The following is a 22,652-nucleotide window of genomic DNA, read 5'->3' as shown; positions in this document are numbered from 1 at the left end:
CAAAGGCCAGCTTGACATGATGGGGGCAAAGGGTGGCAAGGCAGGGGGCTTTCCTTGTCCCCAAGGGAGACAATGGGAAACTTTTTTCCTATTTGTCCTTAATAAACAGTCACCTATGTCTAGCTGGAAGGTAAAGAGGTGCCCTGCCGTGGGGTGGCAGCTGCTTTGTGGGAGACAAGGTCGCACGCAGCCCAGGCTGGCTATCAAACTTGCTGTGTAGTTGAAAATGACTTTGAACTTCTGATCTTCCTGCCTTTACTTACCTTCCAGGTTGGAGATCACAGGCGTGTGCCACCACACCCAGTTTAGATTTGAAAGTTATTAATAAAATGAAGCTGCAAGAGAGTCTGGTGGACTTTCTTCAAGAATAATGATAACAAAATTAGAAAAATAGTAATAAAGACCATGTCTCCAGGGGCCAGGGATTTAGCTCAGTGGTAGAGTGCTTGCCTAGCAAGCACAAGGCCCTGGATTCGGTCCTCAGCTCCGGGGGGGAGGGGGGGACCAAATCTCCATGGATTGAACATTTGCTCTATTTCAGACTTCATGCTAAAACAGTGGTTCTCAACCTATGGGTCTTGACCCATCTGAGGGGGAGTCCCATATCAGATATCCTGCATATCACATATTTACATTACAATTCATAATAGTAGCAAAATTACAATGATGAAGTAACAATGAAATAATTTTATGGTTGGAGGTCACCACAACATGAGGTACTGTATTAAAGGGTTGCAGCGTTAGGAAGGTTGAGAACCACCGTGCTAAAGGGTCTTCATATAGTCTCTCACAGGCCTCCTCTACTATGGCCCCAGAATTCAGATTAATCATCCTGCTTTTAAAGGGGGCTCAGGGAGCCTGTCTCCCTATTATAAACTCTAAAATTTACATTGATTTGTTGTGTATGTGTGTGTGAAAAGTTTAAGAAGCCCTAGTCTAGAGTGACTGACTGTCATCCTCTGGCTTCAGTCCCCATGCCTATCAAATGGTAGCAAGAAAACCCAAGTTGCAGGGCTGTGTCCCACCAGAGCACCTAGCATAGCATAGCATAGCATAGCATAGCATAGCATAGCACAGCACAGCACAGCACAGCACAGCACAGCACAGCACAGCACAGCAGACAGATGGACTCGAGAAGTACACAGCTAGGCTGTATCTTCTTGTTCCTCCAGGCTACAGCCCCTCCTAAGCCACCATCTGAACCCAGTGACAATGTCCAGTGGTGCCATGAAACACACTTTCCAGTCCCAGTGCTGCAGACACCAACCAACCAAACTCCAGCCTGACTGCAACACCTGGGTTTTTCCCAAGCCTTTTCCAGTAGACCTTCAGTCCCAGCATGTGGGCTGGTCATGGTGACCTACTTGTCAAGAATGCATATGGCTGTCTGCTTCTGGTGTTGAGTCAGGACCCAGGAGCTCTGAGGTTGTTCCTGTCTAACCTGACCCTGCCTTGTTTTGTGCTCCCTGCAGCTGGTAGAGGGGGGTGAGTTTGGTGCCTGCTTGCTCAGAGCTATGTTGGGGGTACTACTTGGACAAATACACGTGTGTGTGTGTGTGTGTGTGTGTGTGTGTGTGTGTGTGTGTGTGAATTTCATCTCATCTACCTTCTTGTCACTCACTGAAGATGTTGGTGTTTGCTCAGAGCACTCACCCCCATAAAATTTATTTTAAAAAGAATATGTATGTGCACATGCCACCAAAGGAGCATGACACCTGAAGTTCAACCCTCAATGCCACCAAAGGAGCATGATGGTGTACACCTGTAATTCTAGCACTTGAGAGGTGGAGGTGAGAGGATCACAAGTTCAAGGTCATCTTCCTTGATAACATAGCCAACCCAAGGCTGGTCCCAGGAGCCATCTACCCCCCCTCTCTGCCCTTTGATTTCAGAGGTTCTGTTTCCAGAGATGCAGGGAAAGGAGTTCCACACTTGAGGGTTACAGGATGATCTGGGGAGCCTGCATGCACGGCAGCTCTGATGCCTTTATTCATATTCTGAACTTAGGACCTTAGTACCAGAAGGTACTAAGTACCCACCCCATTTCTGGCCTGCACCCAGAGGAATTCCAGGGCTGGCAGAGCCAGGCAGAAGTGGCTCCAGGCAGGAACAGCTCTCTTGGGGGTGGAGGGACCTGCTGTTCCCACGGCTGGGCTGGCCTAGGCTCACATGGCTGTCAATGCCTGGGCCTGACTCAGGGGCTAGCCATCCTGTGGGGCCAGTTCTGGGCTCACACACCCACAGCTGCCTGTTCATAGGCTCCTTTTGGTTCAGCCCAGGCCCTGGGGCTCAGCTTCTCCTTCTCTGACCTGTGACTCCACCCACAAAGTCCCTGTCAGTCTCTCACCTCCAGGAATGACAGGGGTCTGGTCAGTGGGGAGGGGCTTGCGACCTCTGATCAAAATATCCCCAGGGACTACTGTCTGGACCTTGCTCAGGGCCACACGTGGCTGCAGTGCAGACAGGGAGTGTATCTCTGCACAGTTATGTCATCTCAGCTGAGGCTCCTTCTCAGCCAGGCAGAGCCCAAATGAATGTCCACGGACAAAGGGACCCTCAGCCTGGGAATGCCACTCTCTTCTGCCTTCTGCTCATGTGGGAACACAAAAGAAACCGAAGTGGGGGAATGATACTGCTGTAGGGAAAAGCATTCCTAGGCAAAGGAATAGCGTGAGAGGTTTAGAGCTGAGGACCATCATGAACTGGGGCCTTCCAAGTATTATTTAGATGCTGGATATGTATAGGCATCTGATGCCTGTTCAAATCTGGAGCCAGAGAAACAGAAGTGGGCCAGTTCTTGTCTGGAATATTCATTCAATACTTCTGAGCACCTCTGTGCTTGGCTTGGGATAGCATACAGTGATCAAACAGACAGTAGGGGCATACAAGTGTTTGGAAATATATTTTTGCTTTGTTTTGACTGTCCTGCCTCAATAAACATCTGTAACATGAAGGAATAAGTAGATGAAGGAAGAGATGTCACCACCACTTTAGAGAAATAGGAGGGAGGAAAGAGAAGTCAGGCACACCAAAGCAGAGAACCCGTGCCTTAGGAAGGAAGGTTACTGTGCTGTGCAAATGTGGGATCTGAGTTTGGATCCCTAGACCCCATGCCAAAAGTTGGGGATGGTCATGGTATGCCTGTAACCTCATCCTTGTGGAGTACAGAGACAGGAGGATTATTGCAGCTTGCTGGCAGGCAGCCTAGCTCCAGGTTCTGTGGAATGAGACAGTGATAAGGCAGGCACCCAACGTCTTCCTCTGGGCTCTTCACATGGGCGTATGCACCTGCACACATACACATGCACATACAAATATACCATACACATTTACACCCCAAAATAAAGGTCTTCGTGGTTTTCAGGGCAAGACTTTGTAGTGACTTGCACAGCTGCCACTGTGCTGTAGAGATGCTGGCGTGCTTGCTACTGATGCAATCTGCTGTGAGGATTTCCACAGTCCGCTGTGTTGAGCAAGCAGAGGCTGCCGAGGACAGTCTGGACAGGCCTCCCTCAGCTAGAAATGGCATTGTCATGGAGGGCCAGACAGATGCAAGAAGGGTCAATTGTAACAGGGAAATGACCATGAAGTTGCCTAATACACCTGGAATGTGTCGTTAGGTAGGAACATTTGGACTGCAAAAGACACCTCTGAGGACAAATCATGACATTGGGCTTGCTCCAAATCCAAAGCTATGAGACCGCTGGAGCAGAGGAGGTACATGTCCCTACAACAGTGTAGTAGCCACTTCTGCAGCTGGTGCTGGGGAATGTCAGTTTGCTTGGTGGGATAGAGGAGGGCTAAGACACAGGTCAGACGTAGATTCAGGTCTTGGCAAGCTGGCCAAACCATGCAGGCTTCCAGACAGGTTAGTGCCTTAGCAACTGAGATCTCAGCTTCCTCCATTTCCAGTTCCAAGCCCCACCTTGAAGAGACAAAGGTAAGCCCTAAACATGGGCATCTCCCAGAACATAATCTCTTTGGTCAGGCATGATGCCCAGTGCCCCTAAGTAGAGTTAATAATGAAGCTATGTCTAAGCACTCCCTTAACAGCTCCCTTAACAAAGCCCGGGATAGACTTAACGCTTTGTACCATTTTTCTTAGAAATGGTCCTCCCAATTAAATAAGATTCAGGCTTTAAAACAAATGGTCAACTCTGTAGAGCCAAGACTCATTGGCCCTTTGGCCAAACCTCAGGAAGAACTCATGCCCCATAGCAGGCTTGGGATCCATGATGAGGCCTCTGACTTAGAGCAGACAGTGTCCTTTGCAGCCTAGAGGAAGTGTAGCGGAGGTGCTGGGCCCAGGACGCAGGGAAGGATCCTGTCAGCTGTAGAAAGTTCAAGGAGTCATCCTGAGAACTAACAGGCCGTGTGGAAAGTGGATCAAATGGCACTTTAATGGTATTCATATGGGCTATGGACGGGGCATTTAGTGCTGACCCATGCTTGACCGCTGGCTTAAAGTAAATGCTGTGATATAAGATACAACTGAACCGTGCACGTCAAAGGGGAGATCTCATGGTATATGAAGTCTACCTCTTTCCAAAGGATGCTGAACAGTCTGTTGCTGTGGCACTTTGCATGGGTTAGACCCAGACATAGCTAGTCCAGGAAGACATTGCTGTCATGAGGACTCTGAACTGCCTCCAGCAGACTTGGTCACCCAGCAAGGACTATGAAGGAGTGACTATGTGTCTACTAGATCCCCACTTGGGTTAAGAGACAAGGTGGTAGGTAGCTCTGAAAATAAGTTTCCTGTCCAGTCGGGGTCCTCAGGGACCATGGAGAGGCTTTGCTTATCTGTGGGTTTGTACCTGTTTACTGCCTCTGCCTTTGGCACATTGTTAGCCAGCTCTTTGAGCCTGGCACATGCTCATGCCAAGGGAGAGTTAATAGTAAACCAGAAGGTGAGAGAGAGGAGAGAAGCCAGGCCAGTCGCTCATACGTGGCTCCTGGAATGGTATGCTTCCCCGCTACCCGGAGCCACACTCCCCACCCTTTTGTAGTGATCCTAGGTGGGGCTAAGACAAGAAGGTTAGGGCTCAGATTAGGTTGTCCCCTAAGAGATCAGCTTGGTTTCCAAAAGGCCTCTCAGAGGCGCCCAGGTTCTAGCATAGGCCCCACCCCTTTGCAGGTGTCCAGACACCTGGGGCAAATGCTCTTTCCTCAGAGCCTCTCCGGCTCCCCACTGTTGGCAGCTTCTGTTTGCAGGGCTTGGCTGTAGGGTGGATTGCGGTGAGCTGAGTAACCTGTTTAGTTCCTTCCCTGAGATGCCTTGCCAGGGAGCACATGTGGCCATGGAGGGGTCCAAAACAGAAAATACTGCTGCCCCTAAACCTTTCTCAGCAACACATGGGCAGACATACACACATACATGCGCATGTGCTGAACACATCGGGACCCATTTCTTCCCCCTTTTGGTCTACGGGAAGGAAATACGAAAGTGACTCTAGACTGACTAGATCACCCAGAAGGCAGACAGCAGGGTCCACAGCCACTTGCAGAATTGTTGGAAAAGTCTTTGCATGTTCTGAATTCTCCTACCTGGTCAACTCCATTCTCATGACAACCCCAGCTTGGTCACTCATCAACATGGTTGTTGAGTCCCCACACCTGCCCTGAAGACACTTCACCCATGGTCATAGGAGGTTAACTTGCTGTTAACCTACGGCCCATCTCGGGGTCTGCTGCCTCATGGTCAGCCTTCTGTCCACTTGCATCCTGACTGGGGAGTCAACGCCAAGATTAAGAGGTAATTTTACTTTTACGTGTTGGAGAAATACGCTGTGTGAACAAAGGTTGGATGCTAAAGACAGGTGCCCAAGAACTCATCACACTCTGGAACATACACTGCATGTGTCCTGAGGGTTCACACGGTACCATGGTAACCTAGAGGTAACCATGGTAACAAAGAAGTTGTGTGCTAAGTGAGAGGATTAAGTGGGTAACGTATCAACACCTTTGTGTTCACTCCCACTCTGTAACAACCGGAATCCAAATGGGTTAGGGCAGTTCCCTGGAAAGGCAGCCATCTGCCACACCCTCATAGCTGGTCTCTGTGAAAGTGCCCATGTGTGGGGAGATGGGGACAGCCATGTCATTTCAATTGTCCTTAATGCCACTTCACAAAATCTCCAGTAGGACTTGTCACATGTCCTTGAAGAGTAGACATGGTAACCCTTTAAAATCTTCTTCCTCTTTCCTTTCCTCATCCTTGCAAATAACCAGTCTTGTAGCTGGAGGTCACACACACACCTGTAAATCCACCGGTAAGGAGGCTGAGGCAGGAGAATTTCTAGTTTGAGGCAAACTTAGACTCAGACCTAGGCAGTGTCTCAACCAATAAATGAATGAATAAACAGATAAGCATCTCTCCTTATAAGTTTTTTTTTTATTAAAATACTGTCATACCCAGTGGAATGCAGCAGCAATCCTGGTACAGGGTGCCGTAACAAAACAGCCATGTTTACACTTTAAATATTCATGATAACTTAAACACACAGACACACGTCATGGTCTTTGGCAGAAAAAACGTTCACAGCAACAAAAAATACTTTAAAAGAAATACCAAATATTAATCCAAAATATATTAAGTTGTTTTTTTTTTCTTTCACAATATTTTTTTGCCTTTTTTCCCTCCTTTTTTTTAAACTTTTATCTTTGTAAACAATGCACATGAACCAGATGTATTTTTCAGCTTTACACAAGGGTAGGGGAATTAAAAAAATATGCAATTGCCCAGCAAATGCAAATGTTTAAAAAGGAAACTCAGAGAACCATGGGAATGAAACAACAAACAGAACTTGGAAACAGTGAAAGAAAAACAAACAAAACAACCAAAGATTCAAGGAAAAAACACAAAAAAAGCTCTGAAATCCACCAATCGCTTCTTGAGCTGAATGGGGGTTACTTTAAGACCAAAGTCAAAGTCACTGCTGCTGGCAGGCTGCCGTGTGGGGTCTTCACCCAATTCCAAGTAGTTGGCCCTGCTTCAGGGCTGGGGCACCAGAAACTTGAGGAGCCAGCCTCGTGGGTGCCATTCTGTGATGGGGCACCACAGTGAGGACTTTTGTCTTTTAAGCTCACTGATCAGTTTTCAAGAGCACAGCTTCCTCTCCCAGTCCCTGCCGGTGGGAACAAACACATTTACGAGAACAACTTCTCCAGTTTCTTCAAAGAGAACCTGGGGCTGGGCATGACAGATGTCCATATGTGGCGGCTCATTGCATCTGGCTCAGTCTACAACCAAACTGACAGGGTGCCCCAGGGACAGGAGCTGTGGAGCCGTTCAGAAAGGCTGGTGACAAGAGTCCCATGCGCATGGAACACAGGGGTTTAAAATGGAGGAAAGGCAACCAATATCAAATTCCATGGCCAAGAAGTGGAGGCGGAGGAACCCATCAGATGTTTCAAGAACCAGGGCAGCAGGGGCAGGCAGCACAGCCTTGGAAGGAGAATCTGAACCAGCATGCTTAGTCTTCTGTTCCCAGGAAGGAGAATTATATACAAAACACACTGTTCTGCAGGCCTCTCAAATGGCCTCTAACCTACTCCAAGCGAGAGGCATATTGGTGGCTCCCAAAAGACCCACACTCTTAATAGTGCCCCCAAAGATTCAAGTCTTAGCGATCTGAAGAAGGCAGTGAGGAACTGAAGAGCAGATGGAGTTGGCTGAGGCCATACTTGACCACAGAACACCATGGCTGGCTTATTATCCCAGCAGACCACCGGATCAGTGCCCAGCCATCCTTGGGAATCAGAATCCACTCCCCTTTCCCTTCATGCCTGAATACAAAGGGGCAGGACGGAGGGGGCTCAACTCCTTTCTGCTCCAGCAACAGACAGACCCTGGGCAGCAGGGGAATCTGGCTCTTTCTTCCTCACGGGCATGGGAGGAATATGGGCCAAGAAGCAGTCTTCTGGGGGTGCAGACTTTTCTAGGTCCCTTGTAGTGCTCCTCTCTGAGCTTCACGCACCACACCGTCAATGATTGGAGGAAGTAAGGCTCAGCACTTGAAGACCGCTGGAATGCCAGGGGAGGCCAGGAGTCGGGATCCCCAAGGCACCACCTCTTCCCTTCAGATCAGTATTTCCACCATGTCTGACAGGTCCTGAACTCTGGTTGCAGCTACAGAGTCTGGAGAAAGACAAGAAGACAACAGGCCTGTGCTGTGAGTCTTGTTGTTCTTTTCAGCTCCCAACACATTTTAAAGACAGGATCTTTCTTCTGATTCCCTCCTCCTAAGCTGCTCCAGGCCTCAGGTTCCTCTTAACTTGGTCAACTAAGCACAACGCTGTGCTCCCTCCCCTCAGCTGGGGCCTAGACTGACGAGGAAGTATGCCTGTGTTTAGACTCTGAACTGGCTAGAGTGATCAGTGGAGGGGTGCCCCCAGGGTTAGAAGCAGGCTATAGCGTTCTTGTCATGCCTGTGGTTTTCTGAGATCATGAGGCACACACAGGCAGCTATGCTAGGGTGAATGTGAAACCAGAGTAGGAAGAGAAAAGGCCTCTTCTCAAGTTCCTCTTTTCTGGGCTCTCCCAATAGCTTCCTAATCCAAGATCACCATCAGGACCACTTGCCAAGCTCCATCATCGTAGATATGTGGACCAGCAGGAGGATACGTGAGAAAAACTCCAGAGGTACAATGCCTTCTGATGGGGTACTTTCTTTTGAATTAGAGACCTGCCTCCCATTGATTGAGGGTTTCATGCCTCCAACAACCCTCATTCACACTGTGGGGCTTCCCACAGTGGATGAGTTTGGGGGAAATTTGTGTTCCAGCTCACAGCCCCCATCTAACACACAGGCCAGGGGAAGCAGGGTACTTACCCAGAGAGGGTGTCCTTTGGCTACTGCTGCACCCTAGGAGGCTCTCGGGTTCTGAGGCTAAGCAGGCAGAGGTGCTATCTGCAGGGCTATCAGTCTGGGTGCTCCCATCTCTGCTCCCGTGTTTGGTATGGGTAGGGAGAGGAGCTGTGGCTGGGGGCTCCTCTGCTGGTACACGGTCTGTAGGAAAGAAAGGAGGTTGATGGATACAGCCTGATGCAGGAGACAAGGTCCCCGATGGAGGACATCCTAAACAAACTCGGTGGACTGAGCTGCTCTTAATTTGCAAGATGCCTAATAAAATGAAAGGCTCCCCTTTTGAAATGGGAATAGGTGGGGTCAAGTTAGGCATCATTGCTTTGCACCCCTTCTTTGTAGCTGAAATCTAGGACTTCTTAGTATTGGCTTAGGAGCAGTACATAGAAACTTGCCTACATCTATCTGCAAGCAGCTGAAGGCCCATCATCCACTTTATACTAGGAGGACCCTGTGGGTTTCAGGGTCATGGGAGCCAAAGGTTAAGCCAGGTCTGGAGTCTGGTTTCAAAAGTTCCTATTCCCCGCCATCCCACTGCAAGCCTCTTCATACCTACTGTCGGCCGGGCAGGTGCATCCGTTTGCCGCTCGCTGGATGAGAGCCCTTGCCAGCTCTGAATCCCCACTGCAGCCGCAAAGATGGATGGCACCGATTTGGCAGGCCGCAGGGTGCCCTGGGTAGCCTTGCCAGGGTCTTTCCTAGAGCGCTGCTGAAGGACCTTGATCACTGCATCCTTCTCTAGGATCTGGGCATGGAGCACCTTCAACCTGTGGGAGAGGCCACATTGTCAGTCCCACCGACTCAGCCCCTTCCTTCTACCCACCTCACAGAAGTCGGAAGGAAGCTCAGACATCCCTCCCTAAAAAGCAGGTAGGACCTCTTGCCCTTGTGAGGTGCACTGCATAATGTTATTAATGCTCTGCAATTGATGTTCTCTGAGCCCACCTCATTGGAAGAGTCAGGTCCTAGGGCTAGAAGCAGGCATGAGGACCCATGGTAGCCAGACCTTGGACGGTACCCACCCACGTCCAGCCTGAGCACAGGAGGGATTCACTCAGGGAAACAACTGTTTATAATTTCTGGAATGCCAAACATACTGAGCTGCTGAGGGTGGGGCCCTTTGTCCCACTCCGGGGACAAAGGATTGGGCAGAGACTGGCTACTACCATCCCACCCCTCCCCATCCCTCCAGATGTCCCTGCCTGACCCTATAGTACCTGCTCTCCATCTCTTGGTGCCTGTGGCTGCCTGCGAGCAGGCCCTCATTGAAACTGCTGCTGGGCGAGGGCTGGGGGGAGTGTCTGATGAGAGTGGAGTCACGCTGCGCGGCGGCGGTGGCAGCGGCATCCATGGCAAATTGCCTCATGGCCCGTTCCTCCAGGTACTTTTGTTCCCACTTGGTCATGTCAGCCTCGAGAGCCAGGATCTGTTCTTCCTTCTCCCTCAGTTGTTCTGAGAGTCGAAGGGCACTGAGCTCAGTGGACCCACCATTGATGCCACCACTACCAGTGAGGGTGCCTGCCTGTCTCTGTAGAGCAAAGCATAGCATGGTCAAGGGTTAAGGCTGGGGTGTGTGGGGCTTCGGTCCTCATGCTTTCAGGAAGACCTTAACACATGCATACCTTGTTCAGTCATTTGCTGCACACCTCCGCATCCTCCCCGCTGCCTACTTCCACCCAGAGACACGGGGGACAACAAAGGTCCTCACATTCCCTCCCAATTTATGGTAGCCAGGGACCTAAGGGCACATATGACTAGAAAACCAATTGTCTGAAGTGGGAGTGGGAATATGAGTGATAATCACATTGCGACAACTAAGTTTTGGTCCCCCTACTTCTACGACAGGGTTAAGGTTGGGTGTGGAGACAGAACTCTATCTGGTTTGTAAACAACAAGAAATGTTTATGTCCAAATACATAGCAAGCTCAGACTCAGGGCTCAGACATCTACTTCCTGTCTTGGGAAGAGGAGTGAGAGTGGTCCAGTCTTCTGCATGAACATTATTAATGACTGCTATCTGGTACTGAAGTCCCAGTTTCTGCTACTGCCAAGGTTAAGACTCGTCAAGTCCTCCAAACCTGAACACAGACCACACGGCAGAGCCTTCGTGACACAAGATGACTGAGAGGGACCAAGCAGCCAAGGGGGGGCGTGGAGCAATCATCTTTCCCAGGGGACAGAGACTGGAGCTCAGGGATTCCTTGGATTCTGCCCAGCTCTGCCCGCTGCACACGTCTCACCTGCTGTGCGCGAAGGGCTTTGAGTTCCTGCTCCAGGCGCGTGCGCAGACGCAGCTCCAGCTGCTCCCGTTTCTCACAGGCAGCCTGCAACTGTCCCAGAGCCTGCTGCAGCCGCTCCACCTTCTCCACATAGGCCTGCTTCTTGCGTAGCTCCTCTTCAGCCCGGGCAGCACGGCTTTGTGCATTGCCCAGAGCCTGCTCCAGCAGTTCAGCACGTCGCCGCTGGTCCTCGATGGCACCACGCAGCAGCGCCATCTCACGCTCCAGCTTCTCCTGTTCCTGCTGCTGCTCATAGCCTGCCGGGGAGGAATTGAGAAGTGATCAGTGATGGTGGCCACACTCACCCACTAGTGGGCTCTGTACCGACAACCGCCGCAGACCCTCTTGACACGCCTGGGAGTTGTCTATTATTACATTTCAGTGAGACGCAGGTTAAGAGTAAACGGCAGGGCCTGACTGTGACTCTTGCTGTAACAACCAAGATAAATGGCCTCTCAGCTGGGATACTGCTCAAACTGAGCCAGGCATGGCCACCGCCAAAACATAGTCACAGTTTTCCTTAAGCTTCACGATGACTAGAGACCGGTCAGGTAGGAACTGAGCCAACCTTTTATAGATTAGGGTACTATAACAAGGTCATTGTTCAAGCAGGAAGAAGCAGGCAGGCACTTTTCATATCTTATCCAACTCAATCTCCCAGGTAGGATTTGTGGCTCTTGATTTATAAGGGAAGAAACATAGGAACCAAATGGCTGACTGAGAGGCTCCAGCTCTCTGGCTGTGCATGTAGTTCTTGTCCCCAAGTGTCTGCTCTGGAGTGCAGCCTGCAGACTGGAGCCTCTCCTGTTCAGTACTCCTGTCTTTACATGGTCTGGGGACCTGCATGTAGGCAGGTGGACTCAATAGAATTCAAACCTCACAGCACAACGACAAGGATGCTAGTCCAAAGACTGCATCCAAGACTCCAGCTATCCCTGACCACTTGGCTAATTGCTTAGAGGAGCTCTGCTCAGAGAACCTCTCCACCTCACTGGGCCAAGGCCAGAACACAAGACTTCTCTAAGTGATGTTCTAGGCCTACGACCCACCTCAAAGTACTTGCCCTTTGGGAATCTCTTTACTTCCTAGGACAGCATGGCAGGGGCAATCCAGGCCACCTCCAGTGCACTTCTGAAGGCTGCGCCCAGCCTGGCGGGCCCCATTCTTTGGTACAGAAGGAAAAGGAGGGGCTATTCAATGACGCTTTAATGCAACTGTTCATATTCTGCCTGCTCAACAACCGGTGAATGGGGTGGAGGGCGGAAACCAGGTTTGGACTGAGAAACAGTATCTCTCCCATGTGGGTCCAGAGCCCTACAGCCTAATGACTGAATAATGAATGCCCAGACATCAGCCCTAACACTATTAGGAGGTAATGCCCTATATACTGCCCTATCTCACAGCCCAAGGTGACACCTGTCCCAAGTGGGGCAGGGCCAGTCGTCAGGCCTCAGAGCCAGCTCTTGAAGGCCTGAAACAGACAATGCAGGCAGATCTGGAGGCTGCTCTGATTTGTTGAAGGGAAAAGCCAGTGGTTTGAGTGTGTGTGTGTGTGTGTGTGTGTGTGTGTGTGTGTGTGTGTGTGTGTCGGGGGGGGGGGGGGGTAGGGGTTCTGTACCCGCCACAAAAAAGGCCACCCTCAGCCCTTTAGAATGAGGATTACACGGGGCGGGGGGGGGGGGGGGGCGGCTGCTGAGGTTTTTCTTAGCTCCTGGGGCTGTGGATCCAGTTTTTTTGCTTCCGGAAGCCTTATTGTACAACCTTAAGATACCGTGGTAGCGGGTGGAAGGTTAAGTCTGCTTAGCAGGCTCCCCACATTCAGGTCCCAGCCACCCTTTGTGTCTCCCAAAGCTAGGCTGGGCGCCGCCGGGGCCGAAGGGCGCCACTGTCAGGCGCATATGGGAGGGGAACGGAGGGGGACCGGCCGGGAGCGGAACAGCCCAGCGGCTCTGGAATGCCAGGCATCCAGGTCACCCGCGGCTGCGAGATTAATGGCTCCAGCAAGAAGCCAAGAACAGCCTGGCGCTAGCTCGCTCCCCGGGGAGCGGAAACGCCTCCCGGCTGCTTCTGCCCCCCTCCCGCTCTGCCCTAGGCTTCCAGAAACCCTCCCTAAGACTTCCTTTCTTTGCCGGAGCCCGGGCCCCAAAGCCGCCCTTCCCACTAGAGCACCCACCCCGAGTCTCCCTTCCCCTAGTAGTCCGTCCTCCGCAGACTCCCAAGGGCAGCCCCTAGGCGACACCTCCTTCCTCCTCATCTCCGTTCCAGAGACCTTTAGCCACTCTCACCTCATTTTGAAAGGTAGTGGTGGATAGCCCAAGTCTTGCCCAATCTGAGCCCATTTCCTGCCAAAGGCTGATTAGCAAGCACTCCAGGGCTCTAAGCCCTTGAAGCAAGAAGCTGGCATTGCCAGAAGTTGTCTTCCCCTCTCCTGAGGCCCCTTAACAAAGGGCTCTCATAAATTTCCTTTCTAAAAGCCCGTCTTACCTACAAGCCTGCCTGATACCTCCGTCACACTACAGCCCTGCTTCTGCGTTCCCACAGATCTTCCCAGACCACCAGGGGCTGCCTAATCACCAGTCTCCAGGATCATGAACACTTTTTTCCCTTGAACCTGTGGGAACCTGCTCCTGCCTTAAAGCTTATCTCACCTCCCTGCCATTTTCTGGGCAGGGAGAATTCCCACCCTCTGCCCAACACTGGCCCAGTGCTTAGCTCAAATCCACCAATGAAGAAGGAATGAATGGATTAGTCTATAAAGCCTCCAGGATGCCTGGCCTCCCTGTTAACAGAGAAGCCTGAGTGCTTCCTATAGACCGTAGCTGTCGACTAAGCCCATTTGTGGTTCTCCCAGGACCCTCCACCAGTTCTACCCTGCTTTCCAGCTTCCTGTATCCTCAGCCTTTCTGTTGCCTGGCATTCTTAGGAAACTCCGGAAGATCCCCCATTGTCTCCTATTTAACCACTGCCAAGGCTGTCCTGGCCTCCCTGCAGGAGGGACCAATGTGACACTGAGGGTCAGTACCGTGTGGCCCAGCCAGTCACTGCTCCCTAGTTCCTATTCATCTTTGGAAATCGCTCTTTCCCACAGCAGCCATTCAGTAAATCTGGTCCTGGAGTGCTCCTCTGCAAGGAAGCGGGTTACATCTCAAGGGGAGCGGAATGGGGTCACAGTGGTCTCATTGCCTTTCCGCCTGGCAAGGTTTCTTAAGAGGTCCCCAACTCACTCTGAGCAAGCAGCTTGGCTACCATGTCCTGACTGCCCGCCTGGGCTTCCTGTGTCTTGCTTGCCAGGTGGCGGTTTGCAGATTCCAGTCTCTCTGTTTCAAATAAAGAGGAGAGATGTTTTAGTATCAAGGAATGTTGCCAGCCTGGGGGTTTACCCTGGGGTTCTAACTGTGAGCCTGTATCCTCCAAACTGGGGATGGGTTTTTACAGGGAAGTCCCAGCTCAGATCAGGGCCCAATGATGGGAACTCATGGGGGCCTCTGCAACACAGAACAGAGAATCTGAATTCCCCCCCCCAACCCCTCAGATGTCTTCCCAGCTCCCCAACCCACGAGCCTAGTTCTCACCTCTAAGATCGCGGTTGAAGTCCTGCAACCGCCTCATCTCACTGTCCATCTTGTTCCTCATAGTCTTCTCCAGGGCCTCACGCTTGGAAGAGGTCCTCATCAGGCTCTCGTGGGCCTCAGAGAGCCGCTGAATTTCATTTTCCAGCTGTCAAAGACAGACAATGAAATGAATGACAGGAAGGGTCCCAGGGAGTGAACGAGGTCACTGGCTCTAGTAAGATAATCGGGGGACTGCAGGTAGGGCAGACTGCTGGGACAGACAGCTGTTCCTAAGGAAGGACTGGATGCTGCCTAGACCCAGGGCTAGATGCTCTTCAAGGGAGCTACCTCCAGCCTGCCCTAGGCCCAGTGTTTCTAAGAAGCATTTCACTTCCGCCTAGCATTGTCTGATAATCGGAGTGCAAAGAACCGGGGATGAGCATATTCTAGGTGGCTGAACCTTAGTACACAACTGGCCAGGCTTCACCCAGGAAGGGGGGGGGGCGCCAGACCCCCCAGCCTGAGCTGCCTCTGACCAGAGCATGTGGCTGCCCCTCCCCCTTGGAAGCCACAGGTCTTACACGTGCTCCTAGCTGGCTTGCGATGCCAACACGTTGCTTTTTTTTTTCTTTTCCCTGAGAGGAGGGGCTTTCTCTTTGGCCAGGGCTGGCCTGGAACAGACTGGCTGTTGTGTGGGTGCACAAAGAGCTCTCTGTGGGAGGTGTCCACGCAGGAGGGGCTGTGCAGGGCGAGGGTGCAAGTGTGCAGAGAGCTAGTGAATGAGTTCTTTCTAACCGCCACTGGCCAGCAACTGCTCATGCACCAGGGCAAACCGCTCGGCTGTTCCTCAGCTGTCTGGAGTGAGCTTGGAGTGTTTGTGTGTGTGTGTGTGTGTGTGTGTGTAGGGGCGGGGGGGATGTAAGACAGAATTTGGTGCAAGAGGCAGCCTGATAGGCTTTCCTCCTCTGCCTCCCCCATCCACCCGGGGCCCTAAGAGTCTCTACCTTCTCTATGCGGCTGGCCTTCTCGGCGGTACTCTCCAGCTCTCTCTGCAACCTCGCATTGTCTCCCTGCAGCCTGGCATTCTCTCTCAGCACGGTCTCCATCTGGGCCAGGTGGGCACTGCCCGAGGTGGCCTGCGGACTTGCTGGTCCCTCCACGGCAGGTGGACTGAAGGAGCTTGGGGGACCATGGCTTAGAGCGGCCGGATGAAGGGGTGGGGAGTGCTCCTGGGGCTGCTGCAGGTACTGGTACTGCTGCTGTTGGAGGAACACTGGCGGGACCTGGGCCTGGAGGATCCTGGAAAAGAAGAGGCAAAGACCTCAGAGACCGACTCACACATACACACCCTGGCTATCACTAGTGCCAGTGGCTGAGCCTCACCAGTGTCAGGCAGGCCGCCACCAGTGGGGAGGGCCTGTGTCACATGGCATCTGCCTGAGACTCAAAAGGGTCAGAGAGCAAGACCGGTGTGGGACAGGATGTGGGGTGGCATAATACCCAGATGCTTGTTCTGTTCACAGCTGCCCCACGGTGGCTAAGGCCTTAGGGATCAGCCCAAGCAACCCTGGGCGTCCGAGGCATGTACAGCTTAACTAAAGTATCTTTAAAAATGTACCCTTAACCTTCCAATGGGATAGAAGGTTTCTGGGAAAGGCCCAGTGGCTGGATTCTGGTCACGCCAGCTAAAGCAGCTCACTTGAGCTCTCCTCCTCGTTTCAGGGTCCTGCTACCCCCAGCTACGAAATTCTTTTCCAAGAACCCAGCTAAGATTAGAGCAGGGAAGCAGGTGCTGAGCCTGAGCTCAGCCTGACAAATAGGGACGGATTTCAGCCCCAGCTGCTGGACCTTCAGCAAATGAGTGCCTTGGCCGCCCAGCATCACGCCACCTTTGTCTGTTAAATCACAAGGGTCTCTGGCCACAAAAGTGAGGCCAGACAGACAGAGTGGCCGGCAGACAACAGGCACTCACAACAGGTTAGCCCCTGTCTCTGCTAGCGGGCACTTCAGAACAAGGGGCCACCTCTGGATTAGCTCATCAGCAGAGCTCAGGTCAGTGTTCTCGGGCCCCTGGCATAGGTGTAACACATCCTTGGGCTCTACGTCAAGAGAAGGACGAAGAGTGAGGTATGGGGAGTCAGAGTCCTAAGAATTTTCTGAATCCGAGAAGCGCCTCAGAGTTGGATTTCACTTCCGGGTCTATCACACACCCCCCTCCCCCATCCCCAGGCTTCCAGTTCTTTATTTCTCATCTGGTCAGCTGAGGAAAAACCTGCATGTGCTTTTCCCCACTATTACCTCCAGGGAGAGCAGGTTAGAGGGCTGTCTCAACTCTCTCGTGTTGCTAAGTGTGGTCACTCTCAGGGTGGCCTCAGAAAAAAAATTGCCATTCTTCACCCTCTCCCGCGCCGCGCCCCCCCCCCCCCCCCCCCCCCCCCCCCCTCTGCTAGGCCAGGCAGACACAACTGGCATTCTTGGAGAATGATTTAGCTCAAAGTAAGAATGGTGACTCCTTTCCTTCCACACTTGCTTTCCCTGCTCCTGGGTCTGCCATTTCCCACTTCCCCGCTCCCCATCTTTTTGTTCTCTGCAAACAGCCCACTTCCTTGCCTGGATATTATCTTTTCCTGGCAGGGTTCAATAGGGCTGGTCCAAAAGAAGAAATTCTTCCTGAACTGCCCTGAGAAGGGAGATAAGGTGGGTGTCTGGGGGTGTGGAGGCCGAGGAAACCCACGAGGCTCCATCCCCTGGCTCCTCCGGGACAGGGCCACCACTCTTTTCCAGAGTAGAGGGAAACAACTGGTGAGGGAGATGGAGGGACTACATGAAGAGACAGCAGGTCTGAAGTGAGCCAGACTTTGACCTTGAACCCAGAGGCTCTGCAAATTCTTGGGTCCCCCTGGTAGGGCTTCCTGGAAACCCACTTCACCCCACCCTCAAGGGGGATGCAGCCAAGGTGCCTGTTTTCAAGGAAAAGGTGAAGGGCTTGGTGAGGCATGCCTTTAATCCCAGCACTCGGGAGGCAGAGCCAGGTGGATCTCTGTGAGTTCGAGGCCAACATGGTCTGTCTACACAGTGAGCTCCAGGACAGCCAGGGCTGCACAGAGAAACCCTGTCTCAGAAAACCAATTAAAAAAAAAAAAAGGGTCAGTTCAGATGACTAAGGCAGCCCTGGGTTCTAGGAACCTGTACTCCTTCAATGATATGGCTTCCTGCCTGCACTCACGGGGCTCCCAGCTTCCACCCTGGCTCTAGTGACCCATTCTCTCAGGCTGGCATTGTGATGTGCCTCTCTTTTAAAAGTCCATCATATCCCACCCCCAACACACACACACCAAGACTTCACTTCACACTCAGTTAAGCTAAGTCACTATCCTGATCCAACAGCATCCTGAGACTTCACCAAAAAAACCACAAAAAACCAAAGCCAAAAAAACAAAAGGCTCACCTAGGCCCAGAATCCTAATGACAAGTACAAGGGAAAAGGTAGTAAGTAATTAACTGGTAGACAAGGCAGCTGTGACAGAGGTGGCCACCTAGTTCTTTCAGCCTCACTAGCAACACCTCCCAATGACAACACAACAACAAAAAAAAAGTCCATTTTTCCCTTTAAAAACCTTCAGGAAGTCCCACCTTTGGCCTACTTAACTTGGGAGCAGTTTGGCAGGGATTCCCATTGTCTTTTGTTAGTTCTTTCTAAAAAATCTCACCTTTACACCCCATTCATATCCCCTGGGAGCCCTCTTTACTTGAATGCTATAGACAATGCTGTCTATATTTTGAGTTAGAGCAATGATGTCAGTTTCTTTTTGTTTTAGACAGTCTTGCTATGTAGCCCAGGCGGGCGGTCAACTTGGGCTCCTCCTACTTCACCTAAGCGTGCTACCATGACTGGCAGGTAATTTCCTAAGTAAAGTCAGATAGGCAAGTCCCCCTATTTTCCAGCCCTCCGCTCCTCCCTTCTCAAGACCGGACAGTAGATCAAGAGCAGACAGCCCCAGGAGCTGGTGTGGGTGCAGAGGGGTTGGGATCATGCCACCTGGGATCCAAGGTATATGACCTTGGGGTTCTCCTGGGACACTGGACTAGAAGAAATCCAGGGTGGGGTAGTCACCTGACTTCCGCGTGCTGGAAGTGTGGGCTGCTTCGAGGACGGTATCTTGGGTCAGTGACAGCCGCAGTCTCATGAGCCAGTACAGCGTGTGGGTACTGAGGTGGGGGCCCACGGGGCTCCGGGACCTCCGCTGGGGGTCCTCGGGGTTGGAGACCCTGCTGGCTCCGGGCCAGCTGAGGGAAGCTGTGCGAAGAGCTCATGTGGCTGGGGACCCGAGCACCGTTTCTTTCCAGGGACAACTGCAGAAGTCGTTCACTCAAGGAGCGTACGTGGCCATGCCTCAGCTCCCGCAGAGCCTCATCCTGGCGTCGGCTGCCTCCTGATGCTCCTCTAGGATCTCGGTCCCCAACATGGGGCCGGGGTCCTGCCTGCTGCGCTGCTGCGTAGTACTGGGAGTGAGCTTTGGCTTCCTCATAGGTGGGCAGCTCTTCTCCCTTGCTGGGCTGTGGACACAGCCGGTAGAGCCTGTTCTCTGCCAGGTGGGTCTCTCCACCTTGATGCTCCTGGCCCTGGGGCTCCTGCCTGGTGGCCTGCTGGAGCAGCTGACTATCCTCAGCAGGTCCAATCTCCAGGGAGGCCTGGGGGCTCCCTGTGCCCCCAGCTCCAGCCCCACCCCTCAGGGCCTGTTGCTGGATGGCCAGCAGCGTGCGAGTCTCTGTCAGGTTGCCGTAGCGCAGCTGCTCCTGGATGAGGCGGTGCAGGACTGTCCCTGAGGAGTCTTCCAGTGTCCTCATGCTTCTCTGGCTTGCACACAGCTGCCTAGACAATGGCCAGCAGGCACCTGGTCCTAGAGCACCTAAGAGACAGAAATAATAGCAATCAAGGGGAGCACACAGGAGGAGGTAGGGTAGGTAGGTGGTTTTACCTGGGCCCAGATGCAAATGCCAATGTGGCTATCTATTAAGTTTAGTTACTGAGTCTTTGACTCTCAGGTTGTCCATTACAAACAATGCAGTGTGCCTCTTGGAGAGGCTGAGCGCCTGGTATGTTATAAATCCTTGGCAAAGGTTTATCATTGACATTTATGGAGACTTAACTAATCCCATAGAAATACAACAGAAATCCATAAGGTTATCTAATAGGGACCACGGTCCCCTGCAGTCAGCCGCTACACCAAAACAGTCTCACTAGTGACTCCAGGACAAATTTCCATCAAATTCAACCACTTAGCAGTCTAGACCCCGGTTCACTGGCAGATGGTAAAGAATGAATGTAGCCCTGTAGAGAGAAGCTCTCTAAGCAAATGACTCCCATGACCCTTCAGAACGAAGATGCTTGAGCCACAGGTAGCTCACCACCCTCCACTGCTTCTCTTCCTGGAAGCGGACAGTCCTTGGAAGACAGACCCTGGGCTCAGCTTCTTCAAAGGCTCCCGCTAAAATAAATCTGAGCCTCCTTGTCACAGATGACCTTGGCAGTCATTCTGCACGGTGAGCAGGCAGGCGAAGCTACCCGTCAATTGGCAAATGCGGCTGAAGAAAGGTAACTATAGGACAATGGTTTTGTGAGGAGGCAAGAGTGCGCTTGCAGTAATGCAAGCCAGCGAAACAGCCTTGATTTTATGATCGCCTGCCTGCCTCTCTTGGGACACACATCTGCTACTTAGAAAAGCCCCTACGGTCTCTCTGCATCTCTGCTGACACTAGAAACAACCACCTGAACCAACTGATGGGGTAATGACATGAGGGGTAAGACCAAGGGGAGGGTGGGGAAATGTGGCTCCTTTCTGTGCCTGGGAATGGTATGTTGGCAGAGCTGAGGGAAGGAAATGAGTCCTGAGGACACCTATGCGCTCATTCTTCCTAGCACCTAATCCTCTCCCCCACTGCATTCTACAATGTGTAAGACTTTAGGAGTCTGCTCGCACGCAGCTTCTTCTTCCTGGCATTTCCTAAGTTAATCACTGTCTGGGCTGACTCCCGCTAAGGAGGATCCGGGAGCGGCTACTAAGAATGCAGAGCCTTCGCGATAGATTCCAGGCGCGCCAACATGAGCCATGCTCCCGGAGCACGGAACATTTTCGAGGCCTTTCATCGCACACGGGTCCCAATCTAATCCCCTAGATACACAACCTTTCAAGTATCTATAGTTGAACCATTACTAAAAACCAGCTTCCTTACCCGGGCGTTGCACCTGGCCTGCTCTGGCGCTCTGCACTCTGCAAACCGCCTTCCTAAGCAAACACGCGTTTCTGGCCTTGGCCTGGACTCCCTCTAGCAAAAGGAACCAAAGCTAAGCCAGCCAGGCCAGGGCTCCCGCTCGACTCGAGGCGGACCACTAGCCCGGATGGCTGCCGGAGTGCCCCCGGCAAGCGTAACCCGCAACCGCGAGAGGTCTTTTAGCATCGCGGGTCCGCCTCTCTCCCCAGACCTCTTTGTTTTCCAAATACTCCAGCGCTGACGTCACCGGGCTGGACAGCAAGCTGCATTCTTTCTAAGTGAGAGCCAGTTCGTGGCTCCGGAGAGGATTTTCCAAGGAAGACAAAGAGGAATTCTTGAGCTAGCTGAGGGTAAAAGCCACCTGTATCCCCAATCTAGACAAAGCAGCTACCTGGATCTTGCATTTGGCAAGATATGCCTACAGCCGTTTTCCACTTGCCCAGTCGCGAGACTCACACCCCCAAACACCGATCCTCTGTCCCCGCTCCAGCCCTAGTGGGTCGGAGTCGTGTAGTCTCTCCTTCAAAAAAAGCGCACACCACGGGGCTCCCCGGGCTAGATAGACGCCCAAGATCGAGCCTCGAATGGGTGCACTGTCTCCCCTTCCCGCTCCGAGAGGCTCGTCCACTCCAGCTCCGATGGCCAGAAAAGGCCGGGCTGATCGCGGTGTCGGGGTGCCGCTGGGGAGCGTCCCCGCCGGCCTCGCGTGCTGCCGGGAGAGCCCGGCACCTTTCTTACCGCTGCGGCCCGCGGCTGCCGGCGCGCGCAGACCGGGTTCGGCTTAGGTACGTTCGGCAACGGAGGTGCGCACTCGCCAGTGTCGCCGACGTTCTGGCTGCTAGCGCCCCAGTGCGCAGCCCCTGGGTCAGCCCGCGCTGGAGGCGGCTGCTATGCCAGGAATGTGAGAGTTTCAGGTTCCCCCTCGGGATCAAAGCGAACCACAAATAACCTCTCAGCGCGCCGCCCTCCTCCGCCCTCCGCCTCCTCCCGCTCCCCGTCCGGGCCCCCGCCTTCCTCCCGGGAGGCGGCGCTGCGGCTGGCCGCTGGGCTGGCCTCAGTCTTGTCCCCTCGCCACCCTGGGCTCTGGCGGCTGTGCTGCGTTCCCTGCCCCCTGCCTTACTGTCCTAGCTGTTGAGGGGTGTCATAACCAACTCGGCCCAAAATCGCCCCACCACTGTCCGCGCCCGGTTCTCACCCGTCATCCCTACATGCACCGAAGGACGACTTTCCGGGATATGCCTCGCACGCCCCGCTAGTGGCTGCGGGAGGGGTCGTTGGCGTTTTGGAGATGGCGGGAGGACTGGGAAGCAGTCCACATCCGCCCAGCTTTGACCGTGCTGCAGGCGAACAGATGCTTCGGCTTGCAGCTGCCCCGCCTCTTTCCTAACCCTACTTACTATTTCACCCCCCAGCGGCAAACTTTGCATTGCACTTTTATTGTTTACAAACACCTTCGACAGCTCTTTTAGATCCTGCCTCTACAGGAAGTGTGAATCTGGGTTGAAAAATCTGGTGGATTTGACCCACTACCCAAACGAATCACCCTCCAACTAACTCCACTCAGCTTTAAGCCGAGCACGCGGCGAGTCACCACTCGCATTTCCCTCGGCCATCTGATTCCAGTCACCCTCCGACGGTGTTCTTTGACCGTCTTTGTAGTAAGTAGGAAACCAAGGCTCAGA

At 52.7% G+C, this 22,652-nt stretch overlaps 1 protein-coding gene across 3 annotated transcripts; it reads right to left on the bottom strand.

Moving 5' to 3' along the window:
• Positions 1–6,376: 6,376 nt before the first annotated feature.
• On the bottom strand, positions 6,377–22,315 carry Amotl2 (angiomotin like 2). Of its 3 annotated transcripts, none has more exons than XM_052718455.1 (10): positions 22,166–22,315; positions 18,812–19,607; positions 15,702–15,996; positions 14,719–14,863; positions 14,371–14,463; positions 11,108–11,403; positions 10,085–10,395; positions 9,420–9,634; positions 8,835–9,011; positions 6,377–8,140 (listed from the first exon to the last, which is right to left on the bottom strand). In XM_052718455.1, the coding sequence occupies exons 1-10, from the start codon at positions 22,170–22,172 to the stop codon at positions 8,082–8,084; spliced, it is 2,394 nt and encodes a 797-aa protein (XP_052574415.1). In that variant the 5' UTR covers positions 22,173–22,315; the 3' UTR covers positions 6,377–8,081. The 3 variants fall into 3 exon arrangements, with proteins under 3 accessions (XP_052574415.1, XP_052574422.1, XP_052574426.1); XM_052718462.1 differs by lacking the exon at positions 22,166–22,315 and adding an exon at positions 21,709–21,938; XM_052718466.1 differs by lacking the exon at positions 22,166–22,315 and adding an exon at positions 20,932–21,613.
• Positions 22,316–22,652: the final 337 nt, after the last annotated feature.

The sequence above is a fragment of the Peromyscus californicus genome, unplaced genomic scaffold (genome assembly GCF_007827085.1).
Source record: "Peromyscus californicus insignis strain IS unplaced genomic scaffold, ASM782708v3 Scaffold_11__1_contigs__length_118956290, whole genome shotgun sequence".
In the NCBI taxonomy this organism is placed as follows: domain Eukaryota; kingdom Metazoa; phylum Chordata; class Mammalia; order Rodentia; family Cricetidae; genus Peromyscus; species Peromyscus californicus.
This window is presented reverse-complemented; position numbering and strand designations above follow the sequence as displayed.

What these genes read in the sequence shown, in the direction of transcription:
- Amotl2 (XM_052718455.1), bottom strand. An exon ending in CTTCAACCGCGATCTTAGAG is followed by an intron (nt 14,464 to 14,718) that starts GTGAGAACTAGG and finishes TATTTGAAACAG; the next exon opens with AGAGACTGGAATCTGCAAAC. An exon ending in AGCCAAGCTGCTTGCTCAGA is followed by an intron (nt 11,404 to 14,370) that starts GTGAGTTGGGGA and finishes CCTCCCCGGCAG; the next exon opens with GCTATGAGCAGCAGCAGGAA.